Below are 23526 nucleotides of genomic sequence, written 5' to 3'. Positions count from 1 at the left end.
GGGGGCAGAATTGACAACCGATCTTGAAAAAATAAAAACCCTCTACAAAAATTAGGGTTAAAAAAAAAAAAAAAAAAAAAAAAATCTAAGCATGTCAATGGGAAGTTGAGTGGAAGGCAAGTTCATTTGTACAGCACGATTTACACACAGCACAGTACACACTGCTTTAAAATGATAGAAACCTTTAAGCTTTGCTTGAAAATATTTCTCGAATTGTCAAATGCTGCACTGCTTTACAGGAGGTGTGCTCCAGTAAAACAGTCTAAGAGGTTGTTCTTTCCTCAAGTGGTATCTTTATGTTTTTGTAAGAGGAGCAGAAGCTAAGCTTAAAGATAAAGGTTTGGTGACAGGCGTCTGTTCTGGCTTTGCCCTCAAATCTCTCTTGCATCAACTCGCCTTACGGATTTCAAACAATCCTCCAACTTTCCGACTTTTGTCTTGGCCTTTGAGTTTGCCAACGAGGCAAGCGTTGTTTTATTCCCACAGAATCTGCACACATGGTTTTCCTGGAACGGTAAGTTGTTTCTCTGCCATTAGCACATTTTGCAGCGCACTCACAAGGCTTATTGACAGCGCTAGGACCTTCCACTTGGCTCTTATTGGTCGTTTCTGACACAGTGGTGAATTTCTTCAGGTCTTGGGGGAGGTGGAGGAGCCCAGACTGTCTCAATTTGCACTACCATGACTTATTGATAACTTTAATAAAAATGTAAGAAACATATATATATATATATATATATATATATATATATATATATATATATATATATATATACATACAGTTTCACTGATTGGCCAAATGGATCCATGCCCTGTTTAGTGTGTAATTGAATTGAATCACTGAAATGAATAAACTTTATGAACATATTCTAATAGCCTGAGATGTTCTTGTAAAAATAATTTACAAACAACTGCAGAGCAGAGTATCAGATTATGCTCTGCTGTCAAAATCTTTTTCAATAAAGGAAATAGTATAGCTCCCTTCCTCAGCTGCTGTACTGGCTTACAGGTTTGCACACTGAATAAATCCAATCCAATGGAGGAAAAGGAAGAAAATTCGCGCACGCACGCACGCACGCACGCACGCACGCACGCACGCACGCACACACACACACACAGGAACATCATCTTTACCTCCTGTTTGCCATCTAAGTCATCCTATCTCTAACTGATTTTGCCAAGTTCAGGAAATAATGTTAATGTTGATTTCATTGAGACGGATTGTTGCTGCTATGATTAAAAAAAAAAGTCATATGATTTATGGTGAGCAATAAAAATGGCTCGCTGTGTAAAATGAGCAGAACCATCAGCGTGAGAAAGAATGACTGAGCAGGTTCTGTCTTAAAAATATAAATATATATATATTTCGCTCATTTGGGCTCCACACAACTGTAAATTAACAACACAAATACAAAAATAAGTGCAAAAAATTTTTGTTTTCCGTTTTACTGTTGTCGAACAAAGCCTTTTGAAAAGAATCGCACACAATCATCTTTGCCGGGGATTTTTTTTGTCATTTTTAAAAGTGTGGGAGCGACTCTGTGTTCCTGGAGCACCCAAAGCAGGGTGTTACGTCAGTGACATGAAAAGGAAGTCGAATAATACGGGAGCGTTAGAGACGCCGCTGCAATTATCCGGAGAATGGATCAGTGGGTGAAGATGCCTCGTGTTCCTCTAAATCCAGGAACAGCCGCCCACAGGCATCAATCATCCGCATAGCTACGGGCTATACTTGGAGAATGGGAATAACACAACAGTCGGGTCTCTAGCCTACACATCAGAGGTTGCAAAATAAAAATAATTACAATCTTTTTTGTCTTTTAATTTTTAGCGATCAGCACTGTTGTAACCCAGTGCCTTTATTTTATTCTTTTCGTCAACGCAGCTGATGTTTGTCGCAGAGCTCACCTGTACGCTTCCTCACCATAGGCGGCGTTCTCTGGGATGCGCAACAAAGCTGCAGAAACGCATGAAGGGTGACCTGTGTGAACTTTTACAAGAGTGAATCTTACGCGGCAGACTCCCTGGGCCTTGCCGAGAAAGATACACGGCTCCAGGCTTCCCCCTCAGGTTAAAACCAGATCCAATCTGAGGCCTGTGGTAAACCACATCGCTCTCGTTTCCCCCCGCCCCTGATCCTAAATGCACGCTACAGGGCACCGGCTTGCAGGATATCACCGCCTCTACCTTCCTAATGAAAGCAGCAGAGGTCCGAGAGGTGAAGACTGGATGTATGTGTGTTGTGTGTATTTTACTGTGGTTTATATGACATATCAGCATAAAGTGGTAAAGCGGAAGCAAAAACTTGGTTTTCAAAGTGACTTTCCCCTTACACTGCGATACCTTAAGTAGAATCCAGTTTGGTCAGTCGATCAACTAAGTGGAAAATAAGCTCCATCTGTGTCGTGGCATGAGACAGATGTTCTCTGAAAGCACCAGAAGTCGGGATATTGTCCGGGTTATTGTTTTATAATCTAACTGCGCTTCAGTCATTTCATTAATCCTATTCCTGAGCTTTCAGGTGTGTTTCTCGGTGTTTTTGATGTTGCTTGAGGATAAACTGCACAAATACTTACTTTATTTGCTAATTAAAGAATGTGAACAAAACTACAACAAAGTGTGTGGTAGTAGTATTACGGTTACTTTAAACATATATAAATTCACTGCATAATTTTGATTTCGTTTGTATTTCTTTTGAAACAAGACCGTGTCCTGAATATGTCATTCTGTCAAATTTATCCCCCATCGGTAGTTTAGTTTAGTTTAGTTTTTTTTTTTCCCTGTTATGAAAACCCATGAGCACAGGATCCGGGCATAAATTTGTGCTTGAATCTACTTAAATACTTGATTTTACATGCAGAGCAAGAAGAGAGGAGCCGTGTATTTTGATGCTCCACTGAGCTGGATGAGACATCACTCACCATGGCCAGAGGCACAATGCCTGCCAGTTCCTCCTGCGCCAGGCGAATCTCTGTCTCGACCTCTTTTGTGATGGCGCGGCTGGCCGGGTACTCCACTTGCCAGGCCATCCAGCGGCTGCCTGTCGGCTGTGGGAAGCTCTCCATTTTCAGATCCACCTGGAGAACCCTCTGAGCTCCCAACTCAGATCTATAATTGCAAATAAACCAACAAACAACAACAAAAAAAGACATCAGTGAAGGTTGAAACATGGCTGGGTGAGAAATAACTCTCAGTGCCTGAAGTGTTCATAATCACTGAACTTTTTCACACATTCTCACATATTATGCAGATAATTCAAAGTTTTGTGGTGGGGATTTTATGCAACAACACAGGGCTGCACATGATTGTAAAAGTGTGTGTGGTTTTCAGCACCTTTTATGAATAACAATCTAAAAAAATGTGACATTAATGCTTTCTTGAACCACACGTTGATGCTACTGCATCAAATGTTTTAGGGTATGTCTTTAAACTTTGAACATCTCCAAACTGAACATCTCCAAAACTTTGTCTCAAATTCTCTAAGGGATTAAAGTGAACCAGCAACTCTTCTTGGCAAAGATTCTCCATTGGATTTAGGTCTGGACTTTGACTAGGCTATTAAAACAAATGCATATTATTTGATCTAAATCATTTTATTACACTTTAGTGTTTAGTGTTGCCCTGCTTAAAGGTGAATCTCTAAACCAGTCTGAGTGTTGTTTGGTCTCCACCAGGTTTTTTTTCAGTGAGTTCATACATAATGCTGAAGAAAAGTATGATGCTGCCACCACCGTGTGTCAAATTCAAATTGTCAAAGTGTTTTTAATTTATGACAAAAAAGCTAAATTTGGCTTTAGATCTCTACAGTAACTCTCTCTAGAGTAACTCTGGGCCTCTTGCCCAGTTTTTTTTCTTTCCATTGTCTGATCATGTGTGACGTCTGAAGGCAGCTTATTTGGGGGCTTAATGCATGCCACACTTTTCAGTTCACTATTTTATACCGGTCTATGTGTAACAATAAAATCACAGTTAAACACATTTAAGTTTGTGGTTGTAATGTGAGTAAATGTAAAAAAAAAGAACAAAAAAGTAAATGGATATGAATGCTTTCTAAATCTAAGGTTTCTGTGTGATTATGAACTCATTCTGGTCGTTGTGTGACCTTACAAGTCCTAAAAAGTCTGAAGTTCGTATCGACAGGAAGTCATATTAAACCATTCCATTTATTTCATCCCAGTTTATAAGATCTGTAAAAAGAAGCTGCAGTTTAATGCCCAAGTTTTTTTTTTGTTTTTTTTTCTCCCCAGGACAGTTTAAAGAAACGTTTCGCTGCACATCAACCCCCGCTAAGGTGTTGATGGTGAGGTTTATCACAGGCGCCCTTGTTTGCTCTGGAGGACCGTAAATACGCAGCGCGCTTTGGCACGATCCGCAGCAGCTCTGAATTAAGTCAGACAAATGGAGAGCGTTGCTAATAAAAAAAATTTCCCATGGTTCTCACAGTTTAAATATACAGCCAGAGGCGGGAAAAGGTCAGCATTGCACAGGAGCCGGAGGAGACGAGAAATGGCAAGAGATCTGTTAGCCGCATCCCGAGCGTCAAAAGGCAGGAACTCCTCGCCAATAAATTTCACACACGCTCTCTGTGGTACCCTGGTGCAAAACGCTGTCATGTAATCTGGTGAGAAGAGACAGACGGGGAGAGATGCATAAATCCACGCGGCAATTTGTGTTGAGAAGAGGTTCTTTGTGCAATATGTGAAGTAGGGAATACTGTAAATCTCCAGGCATTATGTCTAACACCTTTAAAGGCAAATTCAATTACGGCAAAAACAAAAAACCTCTTGGAACGACAACTCACGCAAACGTATAACGTCATAAATTATAAATCGGGTCCTTAAAGCAGTAAAACGATAAATAATAGAAATACTCTATCTGCTGCTCTTACATTCACATAGGACACTCTCCTGATGTTCACTTTTGCGCCGAGAGAATGAAGGAGCACAACAACTCCTGTTGTTGTGCTCCAATTTTCACATCCAGCAGAGGTGTATATAAATAATTAAGGTGACAACCAAATAACTTGTGTCACATTTCATAACGTTGCACCAATCAGCGTGGCGAGCCGTTCAGGGCGCAGCACGACAGCACCGCCTTACATAACTGTCCCACAATGCTGTGGACGGGAGACAGATGCTAATCTCTGTCTGTAGACCAGAGGAGCCACAAGGTTCATCTGGAAAAAAAACAGTACAACAAAAAAACAAAACAAAAAAAACCCCAAAGTAAAACCAACAAACAAAAACAATGTTAACAGATAATGCGCTAAAGATCCAGAAATAAACCACTGAATATGTGGCAGACATCAAGTGTCACACAAATCCACTGTCAGTCATTAGCACAAATGGCCTACTTTCCCCAGAACAGGCAGGTTGCCTTGGCAAAAACAGAGGAAAAATAAAAATCACAACACTTGAGAAGGAAGCATGAGGATGGCGGCAAAGGAGCCCGGTTTGCCTAAAATGTACTGAGACAGCAAAGCGTTAATTTCCCTTTTGCAATTTTTTTTTTACACATTTTATCGTCTTAGACCATGCAGAGTAATTATGAAGAGGAAAGAAAATGATATATGCTACTGAACATGTTTTTAAAATAAAAATCTGCAAGGCAAGACGCGCCTTTCATATTCAGTCCTCTGTGCACAAAATCCAGTGACTAAGGAGACCAACAGGTAATGTTTTGGAGTACATGTGTTGTACTCATCACCATGGGAACATGTACAACACATGTGTACATGTACACCACAATTCACACCCACAGTGAAATGTGATCCTTTTTTTTTTTTTTTACAGCAGAGATGAGAAGGCTGATTAAGATTAATGGATGGAAATAAATAGAGAGTAAGCCTGACATGAAGCATGGTAAGATTATGCAAAGGGTTTCAGCCTTTATATCAGAGGTTTAGTTTCCAACAGGACAGAAATCCTAAAGTTTGTACCATTTTCCTCAGAGACCTGCAGTGAAAAATGGTCCTAAAAAGTTTTGGAGGAAAATAAATGTGCGCCACACTTTGCAGGTACTTTTGTAAAAACCAGTTCCCCTCCACTGTTCTTCTGAACTCCTCTGGGTTGAGCACAACAATGACAAAACGATACATGACAAGTATGAAAGAAAGGTCAAGTGGTCAAACCGACAACCTTGCAAGTTTCAGAGATTGAGGAGACTGAAAATGGTAGAATTGTGTTAGGAAGTCGTAGTAAGTGTGCGTCTTGAAAACTTTAGCAAAAAGTATTAACATGAAAGGTTAATGTTCTTAGAGTGTGTGCAGAATTCACTGAGAACTGACATAAAATGTTTTTTCACGCAAACATTCAACTTCAAAATGCCAAACAAGACGCTAATTTTGAGGAGAGAAATTAGATTTTTTTTTCTCTCATGAGAAATTAATCTCAAGGACAGAAAAGATGGCATAGAGCAAATGCAAAGGCTTCACATGCAGGCGAATTGAAACTTCAGTTTACACATTTAAACATTATATGAAACTAGAAATCCGAAACTCAAAGAAAACTGTGAAATGAATGTCAAAGGAGACGTTACTGTATTTATTAGTCAGAAATCTTTTATTACCGCCGAGGAAGGATTGGATGACTAAGGAATAGAAGTGCAGCTTCGTCCGAAAGCATTAATGCAGAAACACAGTCTGAGTAGCGGAGTCACAGCAATTAAAGTTTACAAGTGACCTTTTCACAGGACAAAACCAATATATGCAAGTCATCATCTGGACAAGTCAACATCAGTCTACAGAGAACCGCTCTGAGCGTGCGAAGGTAAACCAAGGCGCCACATCTGACGAACATAAGAGTCAAAACAGGAACCAAGTCAAGTAAGTCTGCAGATGGGAGTATTTTGGCTTCATATGGTGAGGAGGTTCAATGTTACAGAAGGACACGGGATTAATTAATATAAAGAAAGTCGAGAGCATTTCAAAACGTACAGTGAGTTACAGGATGAAAACCTTGGCAGAGCCTCGTTGTCTGGTCAACATCGCCGTAAATATTGTGAACAGACTTAACAACAGGGTGTCCTTGTGTGAGGAAATCCAAGATATTAACCTTTTTTAAATGATAATTTCATGCAAATTCATTCTTTGTTCTCAAACTGTGAAATAAATCTATCTATCTATCTATCTATCTATCTATCTATCTATCTATCTATCTATCTATCTATCTATCTATCTATCTATCTATCTATCTATCTATCTGTCTATCTATCTATCTATCTATCTATCTATCTATCTATCTATCTATCTATCTATCTATCATTTAAAATTAGAAATATCTGTAGCCTTTTATTGTAAAAGCAGATTTTAATCTATTTCAGTTTGTTTTCAAAATATTTTCGTATTTTCTTCATGATATGTTTGAGGGCAGCAGAGCGATGTCACACTAAATGTCAGAGGGTTTCGGATTTTCTTAAACAGCTGTCTGTGTTTACTCTGAATATTTTTATCTGACATTAAAATGTGTTTGATGATGTGAAACATTTAGGTGTGACAGAAAGAGCAAAAGCAGAATAAATCTTTCATGGCGTAAATAAAATACTGTTTTTTCAAGTCCGTAGTCATAAATCAGAGGAGACAAGTTTTCCTTTGCAGGAGCACTGACCAAAAGAGAACATCACGCATGAACCAGAAGGAGCAGTGAGGGCTCAGAGGAGTGTTGGGATTTAGAGCGGAGCCGAGTGTCTGCGGCGAGATTTTGGATTTTGCAATCAGGATCGATTAGGAACCATCCATCCATTTTTGCTCATTCTCTCCAGATCAGGCCCGTCGTTTCTGTGTATCCCTTTAAAAGAAAACAACTGATAACAATCAAACCACGATAAACATTACAGGGAAAGTTTCAAGAAAACTGTCCATGGTAACAACATTGGATGTATTTTTTTTTTGGACCCCTGGAAAGTTTCATATAATGAACTGAGACTGAAATGTTGGAGTCAGCGGGGATGCAACCCGTCTGACATCAACCGTGAAGACACTAGTGTGCGGTCTTGGGTCAAACTCTCCTTTTCAAGTTTGTAGTAATGATCACATGACCCTCTGCTCATTCCACTGTCACTTTCGGCACTGGGCCAGATTCAATTAATAACAAAAGGCCCGGCCTGTGGCGGTGTGACATACGGCTGGCCCAAGCTTCAAAACACTTAAGTTAGCTCCGGTTTGACAACATCTGAAGCCTGACAGACGACCAGAGGGAAGCCAGAGGTAGGCGGGAAAGACTCAGTAGATTCGAAGCCCTGAGGTTAAGAGCAGCTGGCCCTTCAGGCTTCAGGGACCAGACGGGAGAGGGAATCGGACTTGACAAGGTACGGCCGGAGACGCTGTCGACGGAATCACTCAGAATAGCACAGAGTGCTTAAAGGATGCTGTTTAGGCACGGTGAGGACACCTATTAATCACCATGACACCAGCAGCCGCGGAGCAGCGACACGCTGAAACATATGTGAATACCTTAGCATCATAATGCGATGGGCGGAGATGCCTTATGAAGCTATTTATACATCAAAATGACAATGTGATGGAAATGATTGTCTTAAAAGAAAAACGTAGTCACGGCGACACATGACGGCTTCCCACGCCTCCACCGCTAGTAGCCCTGAAGATAAAATGACTTGGGCTCTTCAAAGCTGTCAAAATTTTCCCAATGAGCCGCTGCTGAACTATTCCACTGATCCTTCTTCACATAACAGTGCTTTCAGAATGCATGGTGCAATCTTAAACACACCTAAGCTTTTTCTTACAAGAATGACAAATTAAACTGATTTGATCTGACGACTGGGCGTCAGGAAGTGCAAACTGTACTGGTTAACTGGGTTCTGGTATTGGTACTATACTTTCTAATTATTGCTCCCAGGGCCAATCCTCCAGGCTGCAGAAACAAGTAGTGATAGACTCCAACAGTGCTTGTATAATGTGCTGCAGCAGACAGCTCTAAGCAGCTGGACAGAGAGCAAGCTGACAACCACCATGCAGACTGAGAAAACGGATGGGTGTTTTCTGTGTGCTTTGGTATTGCTGCCCAGTTGTGGAGCTCTAATGCGAGACAATTCTGCCCGTAAACGCAGGTTGGCAATTATCAGAGGTTTTGCTTCGTGCCGCCGTCCAGAGCCTGTAGGACACGGTGATGCCTGACGGCGAGTGTTGCGCTTCTATAACTGCTGACTTAAGTTGTAGACGTCTGTCGTTTTAGATTGTGGGGGCTGTTGGTGTGCTGTGGTGGTGCAGGGGTTAAGCACAGTCCACATATGGAGGTCTCAGTCCTCAACATGGCCGTCGCAGGTTCGATTCCTGGCCTGGCGACCTGTGCCGCATGTCTTCCCCCTCTCTCATTACCTACTTTCCTGTCAACTATCAAATAAAGGCCACTAAAGCCGATAAAAACTTTAAAAAAAAAAAAAAAAAAGATTGTGAGGGCTGAAATGAGACGTAATCCCACAAGATCTTTGACGTTAAAACATCACAAACTTCTCGTCAAAATGTGGTTGATGGCGCGAAATCCACACACCGTCAGAACGTCACTTTGTCTGTTGCGATAATTATGAGCTGCTATTATTATATAGATGAAAGTGGGAGCATTAAGCTCGACTCCCTGTTGTATCTATTTTGAGACTCTTACTGTAAAATGAGAAGAAGTTCTGGTGTCTTGTTGTGTTGACAGAATCAGCTAGGAATACCAAGGTACACCGAGATTTTTAAAACCACCAAATGTTCTCCTGTTCCTCTGATTCAGCGGCCTTCTCGTAAAACGCCACAGGAAGAGGTGAAGTTGTCTCAGGCTGTTTGGAGAACAGCTCATCCCTCTGTTATCTGTTTTGTTGCACTTTTAATGCACTTTTAATGGAGGTTTTATTACAATTCTGCATTAAAAGTGTTAATATTTACCGAATAATGCAAAGTTAGCCATTTTAATGAACTTTTAATGCAACTTTTAAAAACTCTGCATTAAAAATGTCAAAATTTAGCGAATGGCATTTCATGACAACAGTCATAGTCATTCATGAAGACTCCTTCATGTTCATGACAGATGCTATGTCATGTTTATCACGGTGTCATGTCAATCCCATGCACACCAAATAAAGTGTCATCACATATTCTTATACTGTTTGTGTGGCAGCGTTGTGGTTATTATTTAGCAAATGACAGAGCGAATTCAAAGTTCTGCAACTCGTTAGCCGTCATCTGTTAATTATGCTAAAATCAGCATCTGATTCGCAGTTCTTACAGCGCCTGTGTGAAAACACTAAAAAGAACCACATCAACACCTGCTATTTAGAAATAGGAACACCAAATATCTAGACATTGTCCAAAAATCTGATTTTGGGTAAAGGAAAGCCGAGTAAATAAAATTGCAGTTTTCATATGATGATTTCATCCACTAAGAAAAAACAAAACTATAAGTCCAGACAGCCAAAGCCACTGCTGAACTTCATTTTGTTTTTGCTTTTTTTGCTTCCCTTTTCAGTCATTCAGGTGTGGCCTTGCTGGGCTTTGGGTCGTTGTCTTGATGCAGAAGTGACTGGGCTTACTGGCACTATCTGATTCAACCTGCAGTGCTTTAGATATTGTTCTGGTTTAATCATTGATGTGCTTTTGGATAATTTTTGGCTACAGTACCGTGTGCATGTAAACGTAGCCGGTGTTGAGTCTGCCACTGATTTTGCCCTTTTCTGTGCTCTGGACGGGAGGAACAGGGGGGGTTTAGCTGAGGCTCTGCCAGCCTCAGGCAGCCCACATTTACATTTAAAAGAAAGTGCAGAAGGGCCCCTGTAGGAGTCATCCTGCCAAATGTACTTCAATAGCTGAAGATGGTTGCGATTTCTATTTGATGAAAGTGACACAGACCAAACTGTTTTAATCATAAAAGCTCGACATTGTTTGCCAAATACCTGCCTTCACAACCCAACATCCAAACAAAATCATATCATTTATGATAGCACAAATGCAGTGACACAGATATAACATATTTCCCTTACTCTTTGAAATATGTTACCAGTTTTACCTGATCTTAGATAATATTTGCTACTCTTGATACGTGTTGATTTTTTTTTATTCGTCATATGGATAGCATTAGAAGTTCTAGTTTTACTCAGTTGTTTGTTTTTGTTAGAGGAAGTGCACATAAAATAATTTTACTGCAATCTGTGACACGGGCGCAGATGACAAACTTGACTTGATATTCATTGAAATAATCCAACCCTTGTCATCCTGTTCTGTTTATGGAGGGTTTGGAGCGACGGGAGAGCAATCGAGGGATTGACACCTTTTAATAAATCAATTCTGATTCATTCTTCCCCATTAAATCAGTCTGACATCGATAGTTTTATTAAACTGGATGTTTATGGTTTTTTTTTTAATCTGACTGTGTTTCTGACAGATTCCCATTTTAATTATTAATTACATTGTGTGTTATTTTGTGAAGGTTTTATAATATATCTTATTTCCATTAGTTACGGTTTCATCCCGCTCCATTTCAGTCGACTGTTATAAATTAGGAGAGATTATTGGTCAAGTTCAACTGACTTTAAACAACATCCTGTTAGTTACAAGTAACCGCTTCTGGGTCTTTTGCATGTTAATCTTGATTAAATATATACAGATAAAACAATGCAACATTTACTGAATATGGATCACATTTAATCGCACCTTTCTCAGTTCACTAATGAAAATATTTTGGCTCAAAATAAATCTAAAGTGTGTTTCCTAACTGAATCTGGATCAGCTCCAGAGCCAAAATAAGTAAGTTTACGTGTGACGTGACTGTTTCATCTTATTTAAACTATAAGATGTGTTGCTGTGTCAAACAGGACTGTTCAAAATGTATAAGTGATGCAATCTTTATTGAAAATATATTTGAGTAACTAAAGGAATAACAACAGAACACAACAAAATCACTGTCTCCATTTTTCACATCTCAAACTTTCTATGACACTGTGACGACATTTTACTATTTCTGCTGAACGGAGGTCCATCGACTCCACGGACACTTGCTGCTTATCGTCACAATCCCTAGTGGGTTTCGATTTTCAGTTGTTTTTGTGTTCTTTATTGTCACTTAGAAGATTTTACCATATTTTGTTAATTATTATTTTTACTTAGAAGGTGTTGCCATACACATTCTGCCATTTAGCTTCTTAGTTTATTCTTGTGGGTTTTTTTCCCATTTGTTGTATTTATATATCTTAGACTCTTTGTCAGGCATTTTCTCTTTTGTTTGTAGATCTTCTGCGTTCCTTCTCTTTATTTTTCATCTTCCGTAGGTCTGCCTGTTTTGTAATTAACCACCTGCAACTTGTCAACAATCACCGCTTCAGTATTTAAGCCTCTCTCTGTTCCTGTAACCCCTCCTGCAGCATCATTCATTTCTCAGTCCTCCTACCATGCTCCACAAAATGATCTTGCTGTATTTTTGCTGTAAGTTCCTTTTATTTTATCAAACAATTCTGCTTTCAACCACTGCCAGGCGTCTCTCTGCATTTTGACACTTACAGACCAAAAACAGGAAAAAAAAACAAAAAACTCATCCTTTCATTTAAAACCTGTAAATGAAGTATTCCACTATTTGCACTTGGAGGTTCATGATTTAGAAACAACTCTCATAGAGTGTTGTTTAAAGCAAAAACACTGAAACAATCGTTCCACTGAACAGTGCATGTAAGGTTTAAAATAAATGCCAAAGGTTCAGCAGGACAAAAGGTTACTGCTCCATGAAAAGCTGAAGAGAATGGCAATTTAGGATGCATAATGTAAGCTGATAAGATCAGAAGTGGCACTGTGCGCGTGTATGTGGTGGCCTTGTGCACAGAACTTGACTACTTGTGAGCAAGGAAAAAAAAAAATAAAAAATCAAATTTGTGGCTTCAGTGATGCTTGAGAACAGCCCCTGAAACGCTACTGTTCTTATGCTCCTTCACCTGGAACAGCAGTAAAACGAGTCAGCAAAACGAAGCTCTGACACACACGTGTGCACACATACACAAAGAAGTTGATTTAGGTGTGCACTTGCATACACGCGCCACGCTACACCTACGCACTGCCACACAAGCATGAGGGTCCTAATCACTGATCCGAGACGAGAGTTTCTAAATGTCATAAGAACACACTTTCTAATTAAGATATAACGCAGCATTCAGTGTCCCCAGCTGTCGCATTCTTCTCTGATATATTATGCATGCTACACATGTTTACATGTACACAAACTCTGGTGATTCACAAAAGCTGCGCCGAGTCGAGTGTTTTGTCATTCACCGTGACGTCAGGAAGTCACACAAATATTTTATTAGCCTCCAAAAGCGTTCCAAGCTTTAAAGTGTTTAGGAGAAAAATCTGATCTATTTGTTTCCCATTACGTAACGTCATTTTTCCGTGATAAACAGATTGCATCTCGGAGGAATTTTGGACTATTTTAAAATGGGAAACCGTTTTTGTGTGTTTACTTTCATGTTCCAGTTTCCAGTATTTCTCACAGCATAAACAAAATAGTCGCCCTGCCGATGCAAGAGCTAATTCTGAAACTGTAAATAATGTGAAGCAGCACACTTTAGAGCAAACTCTAACGGGAAAAGATAAGTATATATTTACAAGTGGAAAAGATAATTCTAGAATGATTATAAAACGGTATCTTACTGTGATGGCCGAACCATCGCTAGTGGAAACTATAGGTATTCGTCACATTTTGCAGCTGCTGGAGCCACAGTACGTCCTTCCTTCATGACATTATCAAGGCGACACAAAGCTACGTATTGCTTTATTAAAAAAAAGAAGGTAGCTTTTCACCGCAGAGCCTGTTGTCTGTTGGCTTTAAAATTGATATTTAGGCTTTGGAGAATTTCCAAATGTCTCTACGTAAGCTATGATTCCGTACCGATCAAACGTGTGCTGTGGTGCATCCCCACTAGTTTTGAGTCAACAGGCAAGCAAGAAAATGCTGAACAAATAGAAATTGTAAATTGTTCTTATGCTATGAAATGGACAGTGAAAACTACAGGTATCAGACCCTATTCAAGATTGTGTCTCTCTGTGTGTGTGTGTTTGGAAAACTGATGAGGAGTCTAACATAAAAAAAAAGGTAATTTGATGATAACACTGGTAAAATGCAAATATTTTCTTTTTTTTTAAATAGAAACATAAAAATAATTGGATTGTCGGTCTAAACGTGGTTCAAGATCATCTGAAATTCGCGAGGCTCCTCAGAGCCGGACTGTTTGTGAATGTAACTTTGATCTTATTTAATGCTGTTAGTGTGCATGTGATTAACAGGTTATTAAATAATTGACCAGACGCCGACCTTTTCCACCACGAGTGTGTGGCTTTTGTGATGAAGAAACCCTGGCACTTTGTTGTTTCTAAATACTTGACTTTTCTCATTGTTCACTTCGTTCACGTTATTACTTCATGAATTATGCATTCCTTAATAACCATAATAACAATTAACAGCTTGCTTAGGTATGGTGTTGTACGCCATTAAGCATAATAATTGCTGTCTAATGAATCTCCAATCTAATTATTTCCAAATTATCACTAATGAAATGACTACTCAGGCAATACCACTCCATGCCGTATTATGAAAAATTAATTTGGAATAGAATTATATGTATAGAATCTCTGTGTGTCTAATCTCATTAACTATATGACTTTATCATCTCATCATTCAGATATTAATAGAAAATGTTGAAAATACAAAACAAAAACAAACAGAAGCCCAGTTTGACAATAAAAAGGTGAGTATATTAAGTCAGTGAGTACAAAGAGTGAGTAATGGTGTGCCACATAGACAGTCCGACAGTCTTTTGCTGCTGATGTGCTCCTGTGCAAGGCACTAAGTCCCAGGTTTCCTAGCGCTTTAAGTGGTCAGAGTGACTGGAAAAGTGCTATATAAGTTGAGTCCGTTCACCGTTTACGGCCCTTTGTCATTCTTGCTGAATCATAAGCAGTCTGGGCTTCAAACAGAGAGCTTTTAATTTTTTTCACAAGGTGCCGGTTTGTTGGGTACATAGCTACTGCTATTTAGTTTTTTTCCCCCTGAGTTTCTCCTCCTCCCTCGCTGAATTGGGACATAAATCTTAACTTTACGATCCCAAATTTGTGCCGAATAGTTTCCCGTCCTTGGTGACAGAAATAAATCCAACTGTTGTGAGCAAGAGGCGTGAACATAATTGGACAGGAAATCCAAAAATGACGATAAATGCCCCTTTTTAATAGACGCATGCATTAAATTTGGGCAGAAACTGACAGAAGCAAATGAAAAGGAAGACAAGCACAAGTTTGATTTATCTAAGCCGCGGATAAATTTTTATTTTTCGGAGGGAGAGGTGGCCATTAGACAGGATTTTCTTTCCAAACCTGCTACCAAGGAGCAACCTCAGTGGTCAGAGCTGATTTCAGAGCACAAAAAAAAAAAAAAAAATCCAACAGAAAACGCAGATGATCACAGCATGAAGCACAATCTTTTTTCTGAAGGAGCCCGGTAACATTTTCCTGACCCTCTGATTAGCCACTCTACAATCAAAGCAAATTACTCAGAGCCTGAATGTACTGTAATCATGGACACGCTCAAAAGCCAAAATCACACTGCAGATAACAATGAAAAGTCCATTTCGAATGGAAAGAGGGGGAAAAAACATACATGAAATGTTTCAAATGGTACTTAATATTAATGTTATACTTGCCATTAGTCTAATTTTATAAGTGAACCTGAACGCAAAGGTTGAAAGCTGCTATACCGCAGCAAGGTCTGCATAGTTAAAGGTGGCATTAATAAGAAATCCAGGAATATGTTTGTGAAAAGCAAATAGATGAAGAGCAGGAGGACATTAGAGCAAAAATAATATTTACTTTGCCTGCAAAATAAATATTTTGCATTTCACCGTCTCATTTCTCACTGTCAATGAGACGGTGAGAAAGGTGACAGATGTAGCTAAAAAATAATAGGAAGATATATGTAAGGGGACAAAGCAAACAAATTCATATAGAAATCTTCATGTTGTTCTTCAAGTCATTCATACATTTGACAGATTTAGATTTAAAAGTATTTCCATTCAATCAAGATTTTTTTTCTGATAGTAAATTCAACAAACCTCTCTCAAAAAACGTCTCTAGTTAGAAAAGAAAATATTTATGTCTCCATTTAACTTTTTTTTTTTTTTTTAAATACCAACTCAAAACTGATTTATACCTGTTGAAACCGTAAAATATTTATTGGCATTTCCCTAATCACAACCTTTTAATAGTTGCCAAGTAGCTTTTTGTTTGTTTCCACATTAATTTTGATGATATATTTGAAGCGATGAGCTCCAAGTCTTAGAGGTTGGAAAAATAAAGTTTTGGGCTAAGCTGTGTGTAAAGAGCTTTAAACAAAAGTTTAGATTACATCATTTAAAGTAAAATCTTAATGTTTCCTTCAGCTGCTCATAGGGACACTTTGAACATAAACTGGAAAAAAAAACAAAAAACGTTACAGCGTATTTTCTTTCTTTTGTGAGTTTGAGTTGACGCAAACGAAAAGTTTTTGGCAGTCTATGAGGGCTCGATCCATCCTTAGACGGAGAATCCGTCTGTACGGAAGCGCAAGACAATAGCTTGTCAATATGACATCCAAAACAGCATCAATTTCATATTTGATAAAAAATTTAATACCAGGCTACCTCAAAATGAGTTGGTTTGCACCGAGAATGTAGGCGTTTGCGAATACAGGCATGCAGGCTCAAACTGATCCGTGTGCGCGTGAGATTCCTGTATTTCTAATATGTCAAAGCTTTTCCTACATGAGGGCTACAATAAATGGCTGGTGATAGAATCAAGGCAGCCGGAGCATCGCTCATGTTGCTATAATTTCCACCAAGATACTAAACCAATACTTTTGATTTATGGCACGTCAAGTGACATTTATTTATATCTCTCTGAGCTGACAAACCTGAAATAGAGAGTATACTGAACAAGGCTGTTAAAAGCAACTTCTCTGTTTTAAAGGTTGTCATGGGGATGTGGAAGAAATAACACAGATTTTGGTAACAGTCTTTGAAAGTGCAATGCAGGCAGCATAAATCATCACACAGATCTCGGTTTTGGCACCCAGATACTTCTTGAGTCCAATCTATACTGTCATGCTCCAAAGCAATTTCCTTCCCTCAGCAGACACCCATTCTGAGAAGCTCATGATCCTTTTTGTAAACTCATACCAAACGATATGAAGTTAACCCTGAGGTACACGCAATAATTTAACATAACTTTGCAGAGCAAATGTCATCTTGTCATGGTATAGCCGAAAAAGTTCAATACTTTTTAATTGGGATTTTATGTGACAGACCAACACAAAAATACTGAAAACTTGTGAAATAGTAGGAAAAATAATGCTACTATTTAACCTTTTCACCCATTTACCGATTATCTTGAACCCCTAAATAAATCAGAGCAACCAAAGCCACCTAAGTAGTACAGAGATTTAATGAAGGAACAGCATGATTAAGGCCAATGGACACGACCTAAAGATGACCAATGAAGGTGTGCCGTACTTTGCTGCAGGGTTTTCTAAAGCAATATCACAAACGTTAAGCATCCCATGGAGGGGTTTTCCAGCTGGAAGCCTAACAAGACATGGCCGCCAACATAAATCGATGTTTGTGAAGGAGAACATTGATCAGAGGACTGTGGAGACTCAGGAGGAGTTCAAACTTATTAGAATCTTTAGAAACCATGTAGAGGACAGAACAAGCAAGTTGTGGTCAAATGCAAAACACTGCACACGACCCTGAACGCAACATTCAGAGAAACAAGGTGGTGAAAGTACCACCACCATATTTGCTGTCAACTCTGACCAAACAGATGGCCAGAGTTGATGGCCAGAGTGAAATCCTGCTAAAGCTGCTGTTCACATTTAAGCGGGACGGCTCTAAACGGACAGCTAAAGCTAAAACTGAATAGTTCAAATCAAAGGATATTCATGTCTTAGAACGGTCATGTTAAATAAGCCTGAGCTCTTTTGCAATGAAGAAATGGGCAAAATGTGTCCGTCTCTTAATGTCAGGCAGGTAAAAACTTATCAATAAAAATATCAGAGTTATGATCTTGTTACCCTGGAGACATGACTTTTAACTCCAACAACATCCAAGTTTATATTTTTATTTGAATTGAAATATAAATGTTAGTCTGAGCTGACCCAAAAATATCACTTAAGTTTTCTGACTAACTGAACACTGTAAGCATAAAAAACATTTCTCCACAAATATATTTGTATTCAAAGATGTCTTGTATGAGTTTGGTTTCAATTCCAACATGCCAAATGTTTGAGAGTAATTGTCCAACATGCAATTCATCAGATATCAGCAAAGATCCATCAAAATAATAATAAAAAAAACAATAGAGCCAAGTAAGACTTTTTCTTTTGAACACACATTGTGTACCATACACATTTAATCAAGAGCTTTAGACGCCCAAGTCTTCAAAGTGCTTCAGTTTTAACGTGAATTTCTGCTTTTGAAGAATGGTTCCTCACAAACATGACGGCTTCTTTAGATGATCAAATAATCTTCCATCATCATGGTTGTGAGGGCTTAAATTGGGATTTTCTCATGAAGTATCCTGATGTTTTACACTAGAGATTACTAATCGTGATCTGCAACGCCGCTAGACTTAGACGAGATTTGGTATGTTTATAATACATCATGACTTCCCAGCTTGCTTATTTTTATCCTCCTTGTGTAAGCTATCTTAAAAAAAAAGAAGAAAAAAAAAGAAGAAGCTTCTAATACATGGATTTAAAAGTCAGTCCACAGGCCAGGTCTCAACTATACTTAGAGGCATTTTATATTATTCTGTTTTGTTCTTACTAGTGGGAAAGAAATACTTCAGTAAATGTAATTTCCATTGAAGTTATTCTCTGGAGGCAAATAATAAAAAAAAGGACTAGGCTGTTACATTTCAAATAACCTACAGTGTCTAAATTAAAACCCCACTTTTAATAAGCATGAGAATCATCTTAATTTAATCATTTATACTTTACCCGTTTCTAAGATGCACACAGACAAAAGGCCTGAGTGCTATTAATTATACGATTATAATGAAGTGTGGATGCAAACAGACGGTTTCTGGCTTGTGTGGATCAAAGCCTGCGGATGGATCAAATTTCTGATTATTCCTACAGCGCTCTGGAAAAACCATCAACTCCTACGCATACTTGATCACTGCTCCCCCCCACCCCCACCCACCCAGTCTCATCTGGACTGTGTTGAGTGGAAACGTAACACGCCAGACTAAACAGAAAATGCCGTAACGCCATCTGAGACCGAATCTGAACAGTTCGCCAAACTTTTTCATATATTGGCCCCTGTCGCATACAATCCCAAATAATAAAAAAACGCAATTAAGTTTGTGGTTGACAGAATGAGGAAACAGGTTAAGGGGGCAAGAGGCAGCGCAGAGCATTTATTTTTAAATACTATTTAGCGTCTTGGCCGGCGCGTATCAGAGTGAGTGCATCCATTTTTAATAGTGCAGTAATATAGTGGTGCAAGAAAACTTTGTCTTCATATTTCCAGGCTGGCGGGCGGGATCATTTCGCATTAGCAGGAGAGAAAATATAGAGGCAGGAACTTCAAATCTAAAAAGACAGAGGAGACGCGGGAGCAGAACTCTCCTTCATTACATTTGGATATTGCTCCTTATCGCCTCGAGGAGAGCGGGACGCAGTCGGCGTGTTAGCCCAGGCTCTCGCAGTGGCGTATCAATTCCCAGACAACAAAATCTCATCCCGAAGTTAATGAAATGCGCCATTCCACCAATGTCTAATCAAAACCAAATGCTTTTCCGCTGCGCATCATCATTAGAGTCCATCAGCTTGGAGTAGACTCCACGGTGTAATGGATCCCTAATGACGGCGGTTATCATCACTGGTGAACTCAGACCTTTTTGCATCCGACATCAGTTATTAGTCAGCTGCACTCCATATCTGTCTCATTCATAGGAAAGCTGTCTAAATAGCAAATTGCAATGTAATAAATTGCTCCTTGTCTCAATAGTTTCACTAAATTTTCCTCCCATCAGAGCGCACATCTCAAGGCTCTGGAGGGAGTGGGGGGAGGGAAGCGTCCAGCAAAGCTGCTGAAAGCTCAGCCGCACACGCACGCACACACACACTAGGGGGCAGCAGATACTGAGCCCTAAGGCGCGGATGGGACTGCATCGGCTGTGCCGCTCCCCGCCCGCCCTCCGAAGGCTGCCCCTGCATGATTTGTGGGTGACATCATGTGACCGTCCGGGCTTGCCTCAGCACCTGCAGGTGCCGCGACACTGCTGGTGCCTGTCCTCCTCAGCGAAGTCCTTAAAGACTCAGATATCCCAGGTCCTTTCAGCTCCACCGCTGTTGGCATGGCAACAGAACCTGGACAGCACACAAGAGTCATTGAACAGAGAGGCCTTGAGTATCAGATCGCAACCCGGGATTTATCCGCCCCTCTGCCCCCCCACCCAGAGCTTGAGGGATGTGCAAGGTTAAGCTCCAGCTCAAAGCACGGTGTCACAGAGGGGGGTCACAGAAAGGATCAGATTTGTATTACGGTGTTTATTTTTCGCAAACAGGTCAATGACGAATAAGTGGAGCCGAGCCAGATGTCAAATTCGCAGTGGCAACAGGCCGGGCTCGTATCTAGCAGGAGGAAGGAAAGATAAAAAATAAAAAAAGGAAGAAAAGAAAAGAAAATAACAGGCATTCCTCTTAGCTAATGCATGTGCAACAATTATACACATGTGCACTTTGGTAAGAAATTGCTCATGGATTTAAATATACAAAGTTGCAACCCCCGTTGTTTCAGAACCACAGGCATAATGTGTAAACAGAGCAGCTTTGTTTGGGATAATTACAGTGTTGGTGAGGAAGTGATGCGGAGGCTGTGTGGGCATGATTGCCTTGTACCTCGGTGTTGAAGTAAGGATGCGCGGATCGGAGAGGTGAAAAGCTCTGACGGGCGAGTCGACTCCTGCACACTCATTGTCTTCCTTAAGTTCATAACAGATATATTGTGTCACTTGGGGGCTGATGGAAGATCGTCTCAAACCCATCGGCTGGCCAAACGTTGCCATTAACGACCAATTTCCTTTTGGTATACGTTTATTTTTTCACACACCTGTTCTGACATAAATTCAAGATAAAATCCCAGAGGTGGGAGTCCTAACTACTGTACTTAGTGCAATCTACTAAAACAAGTGCTTATGCAAATGTTACTTTGTTTACTCCTTTAAAATGCAAATCAGTTTCGCATTTATTAAACTTCTGAGAAACCATCAAAACCATAAACGCCTTAAAATGTTGATGGATTATCCCACTGTAAGGCTCACATGGTTTACTTTTTTTTTTTCACAAATCAATTCAAGTAAATGAACCCTCTGCTGAAATTTCAGCTTCCTGTTTTTGAGGGGTTTTCTCCATCAACTGCACAGCATTATCAGCTGAAATTTTACCCACTCTTATTTTGCAAAAACAACTCAAACTCTCTGAAAATGAGTGGAATCCACCTGTGAAAAGCAACTTTAAAGTCTTGTACCAGATTTAGGTCTGAACTATTCACAGTTTATTAGTTTATTAAAATAAGTCATTGTACTGTAGCTCTGACGAAATGTTTAGGGTTCCTGAAATGCATATTTTCAGTCATTTTGACAATCACATCTGTTCCTGCTGAAATAACGCACAACCCCCACAGCTTGATGCTGCCATTACGGTGCCTATGATATCAATAAGACGGTGTAATCAGATGTCATACATTTGAATTTGTAAATAAATAAACTAAAACTAAATCCTAAAATAACCAAACACACACGCTATCTAAATTCAGTAAAGCAAAGTCGGTCTTCAAATGAAGGAGGAACAAAGTAAATGCTGGATCATATTGAGGTATTTCAGAGCATAAATTAAGATGACACAGCCACCAGATCTCAGTCCATTCATCAATGTATTAATATTTAATAAATAGCACAATTTTAATGTTATCTATTCAGATCACGGAGTTACCTGTTAGGTAATTTAAAATGTAATAGTTTTTGGTGAAATTTTTCAACTCACACTTAGGTACTACTTTGTCTTGATCAATCATAAAAATAATAATAATAATAATAATAATAATAATAATAATAATAATAATAATAATAATAAAACCTTAATTCATGATTGTCAAGGGGAGTAAAGTCTTCAGAGCTCAGTACCTCACTACCACTACAGTTTGCCCACTCATCACTCCTATACTACAATTGCACACAGGCTGTTGCAGTGACTGGGTGTCCTAAAATGTTACCAAGTTAGAAAAAGGAAAATGCACTTGTTCATAAATGCACATGGCGGGGGGCGGGGGGGGGGGGGGGCTGCAGCAGCAGCAATGTTTTGCATTGATCAGCAGTTGCAGAGTGTGATGTGAGCAGCCTTGTTGGCAGAAGAGGCATTATGAAGCATTTTGCAAAAGGAAAAACTGCCTCCACTCACCCAGGGGTGCGTGAGCAGAAATGAGACATTGATCCATAATTGGAAGCGCTCAGTCATGAAATCTAAAGACTAATTAAAGAAAGAGAGCTTTAATGGCATCCATTTACATATTTGGCGCAGTGATTCAAAGCCGCTTGCTGACGTGTAGCCTGAGAGAGATGGGACGGGGAGGGGGCTGACCCAGAGGTTCTGGAGAGCAGAGGTAGATCACAGACAGATGGACTAAACAACTAGGATCTATAGAAAATATTTTCTTCTTTTCTCATGAAAAAAAAAATAAGCTTTTTCTTGGACGCCTTCCCAAAGCTGCGCATGTCAAAGACGGAAACAGATGCTTCACAGTCGGCTAAAATCTAACCGTGAATCACTGCAGCAGCAACATGTGTCTGCCCGGAGTGCGAGAAGGTTCGTCTGCCCTCGTGCTTGGAGGCTCGAGGAGGAAAAGGTGACACCTACAAAGAGTGGCATCTCATCTGGAGGCGTGTGGACATGTCTGCCAGTCCTGTTGTGCTGAACCGCTCAGGGCTAATCTTCGATACCCCCAGAGGCCCGCCGAGGAGCCCGCACCCGTCTGATTACATGTCAAGGCCGGTGAGTCTGGCTAAACTGGCACGAAGCCGCTGGGGGAGGAGAACGACCCGCGGCATCCGACTTTTTTCTTTCCCCCCTGTTATCGAGCAGACAAGAGTTCTGCTTTCCGCCTGTTAAGACTCGGCGGCGATAACGAAGGACGGCAAACGATTGCTTGTCAGTGTTTGCACGCACAAATGCGGTGCTGCAGATGAGAGGATGCGACGCGCACCTCTTCTGTTTGCCTTCAGGTTGATTCAATCCGTTTCTGACTGAAAGCGAGGGCCGCCTATCCCCGATAAGATCCTCGACACCCCCTTTTCTTTGTTCGTTGTAGAGTGCCCCCCCCTCCTTCCACTTCTTGTAATTTCTTCACCTCAAACGCTGCCACTGCACATCCCTCAACGGCCCTGGGCCTCTTTAAATAGGATGACTGGACTAGTTCTGTTTAATCATGTAAAAAAAAAAAAAAAAAAAAAAAAAAAAAAAAAAAAAATCC

The 23526-nt window shown here is 40.0% G+C and overlaps 1 protein-coding gene across 1 annotated transcript in view; it reads right to left on the bottom strand.

The window, feature by feature from the left end:
• Positions 1-3128, bottom strand: part of LOC106960837 (transmembrane protein 132C) — a 51368-nt gene extending 48240 nt beyond the window's left edge. The window contains exon 1 of the mRNA XM_015054183.1: positions 2922-3128. Within this exon, the coding sequence (XP_014909669.1) occupies positions 2922-3065 (144 nt within the window). The 5' untranslated portion in view covers positions 3066-3128. The remainder of the gene's footprint in view (positions 1-2921) is intronic.
• Between the last annotated feature and the right edge of the window lie 20398 nt (positions 3129-23526).

The sequence above is a fragment of the Poecilia latipinna genome, unplaced genomic scaffold (assembly GCF_001443285.1).
Source record: "Poecilia latipinna isolate Pla-1442-1.1 unplaced genomic scaffold, P_latipinna-1.0 Scaffold1234, whole genome shotgun sequence".
Taxonomy (NCBI): domain Eukaryota; kingdom Metazoa; phylum Chordata; class Actinopteri; order Cyprinodontiformes; family Poeciliidae; genus Poecilia; species Poecilia latipinna.
This window is presented reverse-complemented; position numbering and strand designations above follow the sequence as displayed.